Raw genomic sequence first — 12,450 nt, 5'->3', positions numbered from 1 at the left:
CAAACTTTTTTCATTCCCCTAGGCAGGAAGACTATTGCTGGAACCAACCCCCAAGAAATTTCCAGAATCATCACAACATCATGTCTTCAGTCCTGTTCTAGAAGATAGCCCTGGTAGATACCATACTCAATGTTCTCAAAAGTTACTGTCAGTTGATAGCCAGGCAGTCAACCCAAAGCAGCAGTCTTCTTCTGCCTCTCAATAGTGCCTTAGAGAAAACCAGAAAATGTGTGTGCAACTGCATGTACCTAAATCCAGAATGATTGAAGCTAGATGAAAATTAAAACTAGAGTGTTTTTTTAAAAAAATCCTCTGCATCTAAATTGCCTGGCCATGTTTTCTTCAGTATCTTAGGTTCCTGTAAGCCTACCAAGAGTGATTCTCGCTTTACCTCTTTTGAACTCTTCTTCTTCTAGAAGCTCAGAGGATGGAAGATCAACTCAATCATGTCTATGCATTAAAAGCAGACATAGACATATAGTCCTAAAACCAATTATGTGCTCATATTTGACAGGGCACACCTGCTATTGTGAGTATTATGTAAGCTTACACCAAGAGTTTATGAACTTGAGAGCTCAGTGGCAATTGATCTTGCTGTTGTTTAGTATGTCTGATACTTTTCTTTACGAAAGAAGAATAGATATAGATATAGATATAGATATAGATATAGATATAGATATAGATATAGATATAGATATAGATATAGATATAGATATAGATATAGATATATAGATATAGATATAGATATAGATAGATATAGATATATGTAATTAATATTGTGGACATGTATAAAGTATGTAAAAAGGTAAGTGCTTTTACCAGAATATAATCATCCATGAAGGGTAGAAGAACCCATACTTGACCCATAAGACAATTTTCACATTGAATGTAGGTATGCATGAATATACATGTGTAATAATAAGTAATATAAACCCAATCACTCCAAAGGCCTTAAATACAAAAGAAGAACACTTATTTGATGGCTAAAACAACGGCTCTGTTAATTGAATGATTTAAACAATGGTGGAATTGGTTTAATTCATTAGCAAAAATGAGTAACGAAAGCATTGAAATGGGATGTAAAATTGTATATGAACCCTTTGAGGGAGGCATTGATCTTGGCAGGGCAATGACTGAAGACAAGAATTTATTTCAATTATGTCATAAAAATGCACAGATTTTTGGCATACATTCAGTTGAAGTGTAACATTCAATATTTATATCTAATCTGGTAGAAATGTACTGTATACTTCACAGTCTTCTCACTGTACCCTGGTGGGTGATCAGATGTCATTTTCAAAACTGAAAATTATAAAAAGTCATCTATGCTCTCCCATATCACAAGAATCTTAGTTGGATTTGCTTTGATCTCAAATAAAAATATAGTTGAAAAGAGTTAGATTATACTGATGAAAATGAGGACTTTTTATCCAAAAAGTATCAAAACATTTCATTTCAGTAATCTCAATTACTGTTTTGGGTTCTCTAATGACATCAGATAAAGATATACGAAGACAGGTTGAAGTCTTCATCGTAAAGACACGTGATCAAGAAGAGAACATTTTATTGTTTCCTTTCATTTATGTGATGGATTTAGAAAAGAATCAGATTAATCAGAACTCATAAATTGCTCATACGATATAAATCTCCTTTCATGCCCGCCCCCCTTGCCCAGCATTTCAAAACCTTTAAAGCCACTACTAGTTGCTTCCTTCCTTGGCCAATGATTCTTAATGAGTTGACAATTTATCATTAATAAAAGAGAGATTTTTAAACATTTTTTATTTTAATTCATGCAGTATAATCTTAACAAAATAGAACAATATCCTGAAAGTATAAAATATTCCAGATGACAACTGTAAATAGATTTTGTTGCTGCCCATTATTTTTCACTCACAAAGCTGTGTATCTTAGTGTATTGTTAAGTGAGGAGTTCTGGAAAACTCAACACCTCATTCAGGTTCAGGTGTCATTTTGCTTGGATCTATTCAATAAATTACCCAAACAAGGGTTTTGATTTTTTTCCCCTTTTTCATGGGATAACATAAAAATGCACTTTGAATTTTTAAAAGAAAAAATAGTATATTTTAAGAAAGTTAGATGCAAAAATATTTGTGTTCGGCCATAGCTGCTCTAAGATAAAGCGTTTTTTGCAGAAAGAAAAAGAATCGATTAGATACATTTGTCAGTAGAGTATCAGATGGCATTTCTGTACCAAAAGAAAAAGCCTTTAAGGAACTAATTGTTAAAGGTATATTCTATTGCATTCAAAACTGATACAAAAAAGGCTGTGTTTTTATAGGACTTTTGGAACAAAGCGTTTGCTTTTTCATTCGACAGAGCAGACCAACATAACAGCAAAGATAGCATTTGCACAGACCAGATTTCAACCCATCCCAGGGTTGACAGCTAGCTCACTCCAACCATTTCCTTTTTTCTGGTCTGTCTCTCTGCTCTAGGACTTCATTCTGGCATGGGTACCCTTTCCAAAACATCCCTCCCTTTGGAAATTGAGTCACAGGAGTCTCCCATCACTATAGTTTAGGTGCTAGAAATCTGGCGGCGGGGGGGGGGGATCTCTTCCGCTTGCGAGACAGCATAGGAAGAAATGGATGCTGAAAGAGCCTGGCTGAGCCACATTTTATAGGCATCAGATAGAGCAGCTAAAACAAGTGAGATTTGGAGCACGTGCACCAGAGCAGGACACATTTAGCACTGGAGATAGAAAACTGCATTGCCTTTGATGAGAACGTTGTCCTGCAGTGCAGAGAAGCAGACTCTTGGTTGTCTCACCAAGGAAGGTGATTCCCTTCCCAGTTAACAAATGTGCCGTGATCTTTCTCGGAGAGACCGGCAAGTGTGTGCAGAACACCTTGCAAACTCTGCTCGATTGTCAGCGGGGGCAATCCCTGGAAAAAGAATAGGCGCGTGATAAAAGAAGTTTATAGTGGAAAAAAGTCTAAAAGTCTAGGTAACATCAACTGACAGCGAATTCCATAACAGCCAAGGGCATCAAAACCAGAGAATCGTTCTGGACTGAGATTCTACCCAGATTCCGTTCTCCAGCAGGTGATGGGAAACCAACTTTTAGAAGGGAATCCAGGAAGGTTCCAGGAAAATTCAAGCCAGTTAATTTAATACAGCATATATCAAACCTACCTTTGCAAGAAAACATCATAAAAAATGAAATTATATCAAAGGACAAGTCTTGCTGAAGAAGAACCAGGTTAGGTTTTTGGAAAGGAAAGTCCTGCTTCATTAACTTTTGAGAGAGACCAACAGCACATTAATAGTCTGGCTTGCATGTCATGTCCTCAGTTAATGAAACTTGATTCTATTGACTTAATTGGGGACATGTACAGATTAAAGAATCACAGTGAGCCTGGTGAAGATTAATGGCGGTCTGGTCGCCCCAGCAGAGATCAACGCCCAGAGGGCCAACACTGGATGCTGAAATCTCTCCAGATAAAGGAGAGATCATGAAATAACCCACACATTCTTCGGACAACTGCTCTCCATATGTAAACTGCAGAAACGGAAGTGTGTGTAGCCTATAAGGACAATAAGACCAATTTCTTAATCACATTTGGAAATAATTAGTTTACAGCCTGAGAGAGATTTTCTTTTACAACAGCTAAGTTCTCCTCTTGGTGAGCCTCATATTTTTCTGGATTACAAAATTAAAAGAAGATTTAAACACTTAAAAGTATAAAGAATATTTGGCAAAAAGCTTCAGAAGGGATGGTATAAGAAACAGATAAAGGGGGATGTTATTTTTAAAAGATTAATTTTTTCCTACAAAACTGCATTGGAAAAACCGGTAACTGAATTAGGCAATTAACTCAGACCTTCCGTGGGAATGTTTTTTGCTTTTTCCAAAGACCGTAGATAATCGGTGGAATTTACAAAAGGTAAATTTACAAAAAGGTAACTTGAGTAGACCAAATACTTGACTGTAACCACAGTGATGCAGATGTACCTGCAATTACTGCATTCAAAACACAAAAGGGAGAAGTTTGTTCTCTTTTCCTTTGTTTAACACATTCACTTTTGGACTTTAACACAATGACGCTCCGTAAGGCTGCACGTTTGGAAGGCAGAAGAGTACTATAATGTATAAACTTTTATTGAAATTTGAAATTTGAAACAGGAGAACAAGTGAAAGAATGTATGAAAGTAAGTCACTTCCTCATGAGATGGGCGGTGTCTAAATTGGAAATATAAATAAATAAATAAATAAAAATGGCTAAAAACTTTGGTTATAACTTGCAAATGGAATAGTGGGAGGATATAAGGATAAAAGGACTGAAATTTACATAATATTATAATCTTAAAGAGAACTTTTCTAACACAATGTACCATTGGTATATGTCACCGGAAAAGTTGTCTAGAATGTATAAAGGTGCTTCAAATTTATGTTGGAAATGTGAACAAGAGGGGACATTTGACCATGCTTGGTGGATGTGTAAAAAAGCTAAAAAAATTTGGACTCAACTATATACACTAATTCAGAAGATCTTAAAGATTAACATACAGTTGAAACCAGAAAGGTTTCTTTTGGGACTGATGGATAAACACTTGGAGAAAAGTCATGGAACTTTGTTTTTATACATGATAACTGCAGCAAGATTATTATATGCTGGAAAGACTTGACATTACCCACAACGGAGGAATGGATGGTGAAGATGATGGAACTTGCTGAGATGGCCAGATTGACTTCTTTGATTAAAGACATTAACGTTTAATGCTGACTGGAAACCTCTTACAGACTTTTTTGCATGAAACAGAAAAAAATGAACTTTTGATATATGGTTTTAAGAATTAGAAAAAACAATAGATTATAGAAAAATGAAAGTCATGCTGTAACCATAGAGTAAGAGGTTGATTTGCATTAATAACTGTTGTAAAAGAAAATTGGAAGTTATATCTTTATATTTTCTATCATTTTTTCTGGCTTTGTCTTTTCTTCCTTTCTTTACTGTTTTCTTTATTCTAAATATTAGTTTCTCTTAGTTTTTATCTTTCTTGTTTCAAATCCTAATAAAATTATTTTAAAAAATTAAAGAATCACTGTGAGTGAGTTTGCACAACCCAGAAGCTAAGTTGCACCTGATTCTGTTGTACCAACAACAGTTACTGAAATGTTGTGGTGATTTCCCACCCAAGTACTAATTGATTCAAACTTAGTTTAATGCATTTTAAGATCAGCCAAAAATAGGTAGATGCTCCCTGAGCATTTCTGACATACCAAAACTTTAATTAATTCCTATTTCATTTCAGAAAGGCAAATAATATAATGTAATGTAATGTAATGTAGTGTAGTGTAATGTAATATTTTATTTATTTTATTCATATGTCACATTTATATAGCCACCCATCTCACACAAAGCGACTCTGGGCGGTGTACAACAATTAAATAAAATAGCAGATAAATGAAAACAATCATCACAAAAGGATTAAAAAATGATTATTAAAATAAAAATATTATGAAAAACTTAAAAATTTAAAATTTTAAAATATATAAACCCCACGGAGAGAGCAGAATATCAATTACAGTGGCGCCATCTAAGAATGTCTCCAGTTCCCAAAGACCTCCAGGCACAACCGGGTCTTGAGGGACTTCTAAATGACAGAGGGAAGGGGTGAGCCTCACTTCGGGAGGGAAAATGTAATTGGGGGGAGATGGGTGGGTGAGAAATTTAATAAATAAAATAAAAATGATATAAAAATATAATGCTGGAAAAACAAAATTCTTGTGGCAGTTTAAGCTTGGTGGCCATTCAAAACATTGCAATTACTGTTGCTCAGGTTCTGTGCAGACAGCTCCTAGTACTACAGATCAGAGTTAATAATGTGGGTATTAAATCATTTTATTCTTAAAAGTGCTAAAGAAGCAGAAGAAAAAAAACTAAGGAGAGTGACAAACGGAAAATGGAAATCTGGATCTTCTATCGGTTCAATATGCAAACTGCATAATAACATCTTTGTCTAAAAGCAGATTTAGTCTTTATGATGCAGCAAACCTCTTTATTATTTTTATTATACTCATCTTTACTCCAATGTTACCTGAGATAATTACATATAGGTAGTTACCCTTAGGGATGTGCAGAATTTGTTGATCTGGGAATGGAACATTCTGGAGAACTCTGGAATATTCAGTTTCCTTTGGGGCCATGACATTACAGGGGTGGTTTGGCTGTTTCAGGAAATAGATTTTCCAAACTTCAAATGGTTTAAGGTGTTCCACACATAGTGTTCCAATGAAACAGGCCTCTTTGGGGTCTGGAGTACCCTTGTCTTTCCAGTTCAGACAATTTATTTCCAGAAAGCACCAAACAGCCCCCAGGAGAAGCAGCAGGTCTGGCATAGTTCAGAGTTCTTCAGAATGTTCCACTCTTAATCCTACCAATCTTGCACAAACTTGTTTTTTGGCTGCTGTATGAGGTTTGTTTTTTCCTCCAATTCACTTACCAGTTCATTTCCCATATCGGTCTGCACCCACCCAGGATGCAATGTAATGCACAAGATCTCATCTTTGGCAAGATGCAGGGACTGGCATTTAGTGAGCATATTCAGAGCAGACTGTGAGGGAGACAAAGAAAGAGAAGATAAATGAATGGCTAATCTGAGTGCTCTAAGATGCCATTCCCTTCAAAGGTGGCTTCTGCAGTTGAAAGGCTGACTTGGGCAATATGTTGAACCCCAGAGGCCTGCAGAAGACCAGAACATTCATGTGTTGTATTGGTAAAGATGTGCTATCATCTCCTCCTACTCTCTTCTCCCAGATATGACTCACTTCTCCCCCCCTCCCCCAATCCTATTGGCTATGATTCAATGTTGATTGACAGAAGGAGAAAAACATCTATTCAAAACCTTAGTTGAACCTACTCAGGGCATGTTCTCTGCCCTTATTTGATGAAGGGTGTTCTGGAGGGAAAGCTCATGATTCCCCCCCCAAGCTCATATTTGATAGCACACCTAGACATATCTTCAGCACCCCCAAATGCCTGCCTGTTGGCATCACAGTTGACCATCTCCTCCTCGGCAGTTGAGGAGGGAGGGAGGGAGGGAGGAAATTACATTTTAGTACCTTTCGTTGTGAGCTGAGACAATTTATAGCAAATTTCAAATTTTTTTTTTTTTATCTTGACAGCTTAAGAAAACATTCCCACTGTCTACTAATACTGTTAATGAGTTTGTTACAGTGCTTTACAGGTAACAATGTGTCTTAGGTTTCTGCCAAGTTTAAGGCACTCATTGCTGTATTTGTTACATTATTTTCATCAATTTTAAGAAGGCAAACCATATAAACATCATAATGATTTATGTCTTTTTATTTCCTGCTTTGGAATGTAACTTTGTGGGATTTTAGAGAGGTGTTCATGTGGGCTGGGAGATGAATTCCCTTTCTGTGACTTCACTTTAGAAACAACAGATTGAATATTGCTTGTTTCTTGCTGGAAACATGTGTAGATGAATTGCTTCCAGTCTTACCCTCCACACACACGCTCAAATCTGTGGAAGAAAAACACTCACATTTGCTAATGTGAGTTTTCCTTCCCTAGGGTTTTGCATTCTGTAGGATTTTAAGAGATCAGAAGATCACACATGTACTTCAGAGAGACAAAAGAGAAACACTGAAGGCAAAGGGTGTGGGTGTTGATGGAAGAGAGAGAGGGAGCTGAAGTGAAGAGCTGAGGGAGATGCCACCCATGCGTGGAGCAGGCGAAACTGAACCTAAACAGGTTGATGGAGTGAGCAATGAGACTCCGAAGCTGACATGGCTGGAGTGAGAAGTAGCAGAGTCTTACAAGCTTACAAGTCTTCCAAAACACTGAGCAGCTACAGCCAGCCAGCAGTGACCAATTGTTTTCCCCCTCCCTTCTACACACTGATGAGGACTGAGAGGCTGAGAAGCAACTAGTAGAAGGAGAAATTATCAGGCAACTCCAACCTGCCACAGGACCTACTGAAATACTGGGGTGGAGGGGAGAGAAACCTGTAGGGCCAAGTGTGAGCTGAAAGAACATTAAGCCCTGGGTCAAAAGAATGGGATTCTCAATCCATAAAGGAAAGGGCTGGAGAAAGAATTGTGTTCCTCCTCTGTTTGTAGCTAGGAAAGGAAAAGCAAAGCAGTCTTTTGATCTGTGGTTTGACCCATGCCTTCAGTGTAACCCTGCCACATTTGGTGTCAGACATAGGGTGGTACAGTATCAGGCTAAAATAGTAGGAATGAAATGAAAGACAGACTTGATGACTAGGAAGAAGGAGCTTGAACCTAAAAGGACCAGAGCACTCTGCATTATTATGAAGTACTGTATAGCAGTGTTTCTGAAGCTTGGCAACTTTAAGATGTGTGGACTTCAACTCCCAGAATTCCCCAGCCAGCATGCATCCTCTCACATGCACTTCATCTTTCATCTCTCTACTTCCAAGTGACCCTTTGCAGATTACTGAGTTTCTGCTGCCCCTAATCGTGGGAAACCAGTAATCAGATTTCTTCCAGTCTACTTAGGCGTGGAGCACTGGTTGAGGAGCCCCTAGGCATTTCCATGTGGAGTCTTTGCATCAGAGGAGAATCAGCACTGGACTTGCCTACATTCTGTTGAACTGAGTCAGTTTCCTGCTGATTTGGTGTGGTCTATTGGGGAGTGGAAAAGATGTTGGCATGGAAGCGCCTGTCACTGCTTGATTGCTTAGAAGAAACGGCATCAGGAAATGAGCTCTCCATGGGTAACTTAATCAAATCAGATCTTTATTATGGTCATAGACCAGCATATGGGTAAATTATTTCTCAGGTGGGCCCTCCATCTGTACACAATTGGAAACATCTCTTGCTCTGAAAAGTGGCACGTTGACCAATAACCTGTATATTATGAACCTAGGTGAGCAGGCATCCAGAGGCTTGGCTTTCATAGATTTTTCCCATGGATCTGATAGGCATTTAGAAGGAAATTAATTGAATGTGAAACTGACATTCTTATTGCAACATTAACCATAACAAAACCCCTTCACCTTTCCATCAGCTTGTACATACCTTGCTGCAACGATAAGAGATCAACCCATTAAGATTCCAGGCAAACAGGTTTGTGATGGAGCCACACTCGCTAGTTATGTTGATGATGGCAGCTTTGCTGCAGCCCATGCCTTTCTGAGAACTTTCTTGAGACGCTTTCCTCAGCAAGGGAAGGAATGCCTGGAGAAGGGGAGGAAAAAAATGAAGGGCACCTATGCCCTCTGTGAAAAGGACCCAGGACATCTCTTAACCAACATGAGTTCATCATGGAAAGGTCCAACAGAATCCAGGAGTTGCTCACCAAGAAATGTCAGAAATGTGCTGTGCCCTGATCAGGTAGACCTCACTTTCATCCCTGTTTCAACCAACATGATCTTTCATCCTCACTCAATCCATAGCCTATCAAATGTCTCTTGATTGTGCAACTCTGGGGCAATTTTTTATTTCATGTGTTCATAACCCATTTTTAAGGATATAAGTTATGGTTTAGCCTTATAACCTCACAAACGTGTGAGGTAGTTTCTTTGGCTGGGAGGGAGTGGCACAAAGTCACTCAGGGAGTTCAGTGGACAAAATTCAGCATCAACATACAGGTTTTTAGTCCAGAAAAAAATCTAAACTAGCCAGCATCTGTTCTGCAGAACCTTTCCATCCAAATAGCTAATTTGCCCACATAAAGGGACCATACAGTATCCTTACCTGACTGACTATCATGGGTCCAATGACGTTGGTTTTGTACACCTCAGACATGTTCTCTGGCGTTTCCGTCTCTACAGTACTCAGTTTTAAAATCCCTGCATTGTTAATCAGCAGGTTCAACCCAGCCCCTTTTAGATGTCCTGTAACTTTAGCTGCAGCAGCCTTAACACTGGATGGATCACAAGTGTCTACAGCAAGAAAAATAAAGGCATGTTATTCCATATCTGGCTTTGTGCACCACACAATGATTCGACTCTCTGAATTTACCAGTATTTTGTTGAATTGTTTTAAAAGGTGAGATTAGTCTCAATGCTGCAGAGAAATGTGGTCGATTGATAATTTTTGAAATGTTCAGTGATGGGAATCCAATAAGGAATTTAAGTAGTTGAGAGGTAATGTTGCATGAAGCCATGGCTTACTTAAGCCTTGTTCTGCTGAGAGACCCACTCTGGTGTGGTTCACAGCTGATCTGGTTTAAGTTAGAGTGTTTTGTGCAAGAACGTGTCCATAAACATTTGTAATCCCTGATTTATGATTTAGCTTATTATGCAGACCATGAAGGTCATGTAGAAGGTTGTCTACCTTATCACTATCAGTGTTTACTGTTCCGTCTGATACCGTCTTTTTCTCCCTTCTTCAGTTTTAATGGTGCATCCCTTTGTTAACACAGGCATATGCACACAATATCTTTTGTTGGTTTGATGTAATGAAATAACTTTAAAAAATTATTTGAAAGATTAGAAAGAGACGGCACCGATTTGCTCATTGTGTTTATCCGATGTTGGAATGTGCTGAGTTCATACCTGGATATTAACCTTCCAGAGCATCTGTCTAGCAGAATATTTGTTTCATTGTTTGGTAGCAAATCCAATCATTTTTGAAATCCATTTCTGGGTTTCTGTCTAAACAGCGAATTATAATGCAATCTATTGTTTGTCTACTCCAATTAGTATTATCAATGCCTAGTTGGCATAATCTAATCTGGTGTTGAATTTCAGCTCTTTTCCTTCCCAATTCATGAAGAAAAAAGGAATTCTTAGTATACATACCCAGTGGAATTATCACAATTTGCTGGTGTTCGGCAGCCAAATTCTTCAGGTCCTGAAAGATAGAAAAATCCTTAGACTTACTGTATTGCCTTCCCCACTTAGCTGTGGTATTAACAAATTCTGGTAACATTTTTTTCAGCGTGTTGCCTCCATGACATTGCCTGTCTCATTCCCAGATCATGATGAGACCATTGTTAACTATATCTGTATTAAGGCAGTATTTTCTCTCCTACCAATCCTGTCCTAAAAAAATTCTCTTATCCAAATTTCCAACTAGCATTGTTCTTAAGCTGGCCTCTCTAAGAACAGAGCAGCTACCTTTTTGGCAAACTGCAAAGATCTTTCGGTTTTGCAATATATTTTAATTATAATGGCACTTATAAACCTGTGACAAAGTGATTTTTGTCACTTGGTCTTTGAAATGATCTCACTCCTTTATATTCCGAGACTTGAAAATAATTGATCTTTTTAATGGTTTTCTAATCAATTGATGGGGGAAATTAGCCTCAACACTATTCATCTCTCCCTAATTCCACCAGGAAAAGCATCATTAAGCTATTTCAAATCTAAATCATTTTCATTTAATAAACTTGGTTTGTTTTTTTTTAATCTTCATTATGCCTCACTCAGCCAGGCCTCCACCATGACCACCTAGGACACAAGCTAACTGCCATTAGAGAAAATGTCCCTGTTCTTCCCACATAGAGCTGAAGGCACCCCAGGCCTTACCTGGGCACGGGGTCCAGCTGGGTCCCGGCAAGTGGCAAAGATCCATTGTGGGGGATTGCTCTTCCTCGCCAGCTGCCTGACCAGCTCCAAGCCAAGACCCCGATTGGACCCGGTCACCAGAACGCTGCGTGGATTCAGTCGTTCCATCTCTCTTGCCAGCTCAGACCCAACTAACAAACCGCTTTGTGCTCTTCCTAGTTAAATCTCATGCAGTCCCAGCTGGCCCCCACTCTCTCCACCCAGAGTTGTGCAATCTGTTGGCTTCGGGGTCCAGTTCTTTGGACAAGAGTGGGAAAGAAAGAGATTGGCTGCCCTCCAGAGGCTCAGGTCATATTCTAATGCTTTTTTGGGGGGGGGGTTCATTTTGGGGATTTTCAGTGGTGAATGTTTACTCATCTGAAGAATATTTGCTCTGCTTCCTGCCATGAAAAAAAAAAAAAGCTTAGAAGCAAGTTAGCAAATTCATAAAAAACAAAACACGTCTTGTTTGAAAATCTCAGGGAATGAAAGCATTGATTAAAGTAATACTTACCTTGCTTTCTACCTAAAAGGCTGCATTCTGCATTCTGACGATGCTCCCCGAGTTATTCGTCAACTCTCCATCTTTCTTGGAAATTATTAGGATTGTTTTATATTGTGTTATAATGAATGTTATCTTTGCTGTAAACTGCCCAGAGTCGTTTCAATGAGATGGGTGGTGACAAATTCGATTGATAGATAGACAGACAGACAGACAGACAGACAGACACATAAATTCTAGGGTTCATGTTTAGTTGAGGAGTTGAGGAGTTCAGACCATGGTTGTTGGCTGCTTGGCTAACTCTATTGAGTATCCTAGTTTCTGGTCTTTTTTCTCTCTCTGCAGGACCCCTATGGAATCACTGCACCCAGATGTGAATTAATTAGGACATCCATGGACTGTTTACACTAACATTTAGTTGCATGATTTCACCCTGA

General features: G+C 38.5%; 1 protein-coding gene across 1 annotated transcript; it reads right to left on the bottom strand.

Annotated features, from left to right (window-relative positions):
* Positions 1 to 1,144: 1,144 nt before the first annotated feature.
* On the bottom strand, positions 1,145 to 11,889 carry LOC103059298 (uncharacterized). Its single transcript, XM_007444464.4, has 6 exons — positions 11,494 to 11,889; positions 10,765 to 10,816; positions 9,716 to 9,903; positions 9,038 to 9,196; positions 6,472 to 6,582; positions 1,145 to 2,909 (listed from the first exon to the last, which is right to left on the bottom strand). Exons 1-6 carry the CDS (start codon positions 11,638 to 11,640, stop codon positions 2,790 to 2,792), a joined length of 777 nt encoding a protein of 258 aa, XP_007444526.1. The 5' UTR covers positions 11,641 to 11,889; the 3' UTR covers positions 1,145 to 2,789.
* Between the last annotated feature and the right edge of the window lie 561 nt (positions 11,890 to 12,450).

Source organism: Python bivittatus, unplaced genomic scaffold (genome assembly GCF_059951505.1).
Source record: "Python bivittatus isolate LINGU-HERP-01145 unplaced genomic scaffold, Pbiv_v1 ctg000190_np1212, whole genome shotgun sequence".
NCBI lineage: Eukaryota > Metazoa > Chordata > Lepidosauria > Squamata > Pythonidae > Python > Python bivittatus.
The sequence above is the reverse complement of the archived record's forward strand: the minus strand, read 5'-3'. Positions and strand labels throughout refer to the sequence as shown.

Bases quoted from the DNA above. Each gene is read 5' to 3' on its own strand.
- LOC103059298 (XM_007444464.4), bottom strand. From the start codon at position 11,640: ATGGAACGACTGAATCCACGCAGCGTTCTGGTGACCGGGTCCAATCGG. The intron at 9,904-10,764 runs GTATGTATACTA...TTCTTGCTGTAG, and splicing joins AATTGTGATAATTCCACTGG to ACACTTGTGATCCATCCAGT. The intron at 2,910-6,471 runs GTAAGTGAATTG...TTCTTTTTCCAG, and splicing joins CCGATATGGGAAATGAACTG to GGATTGCCCCCGCTGACAAT.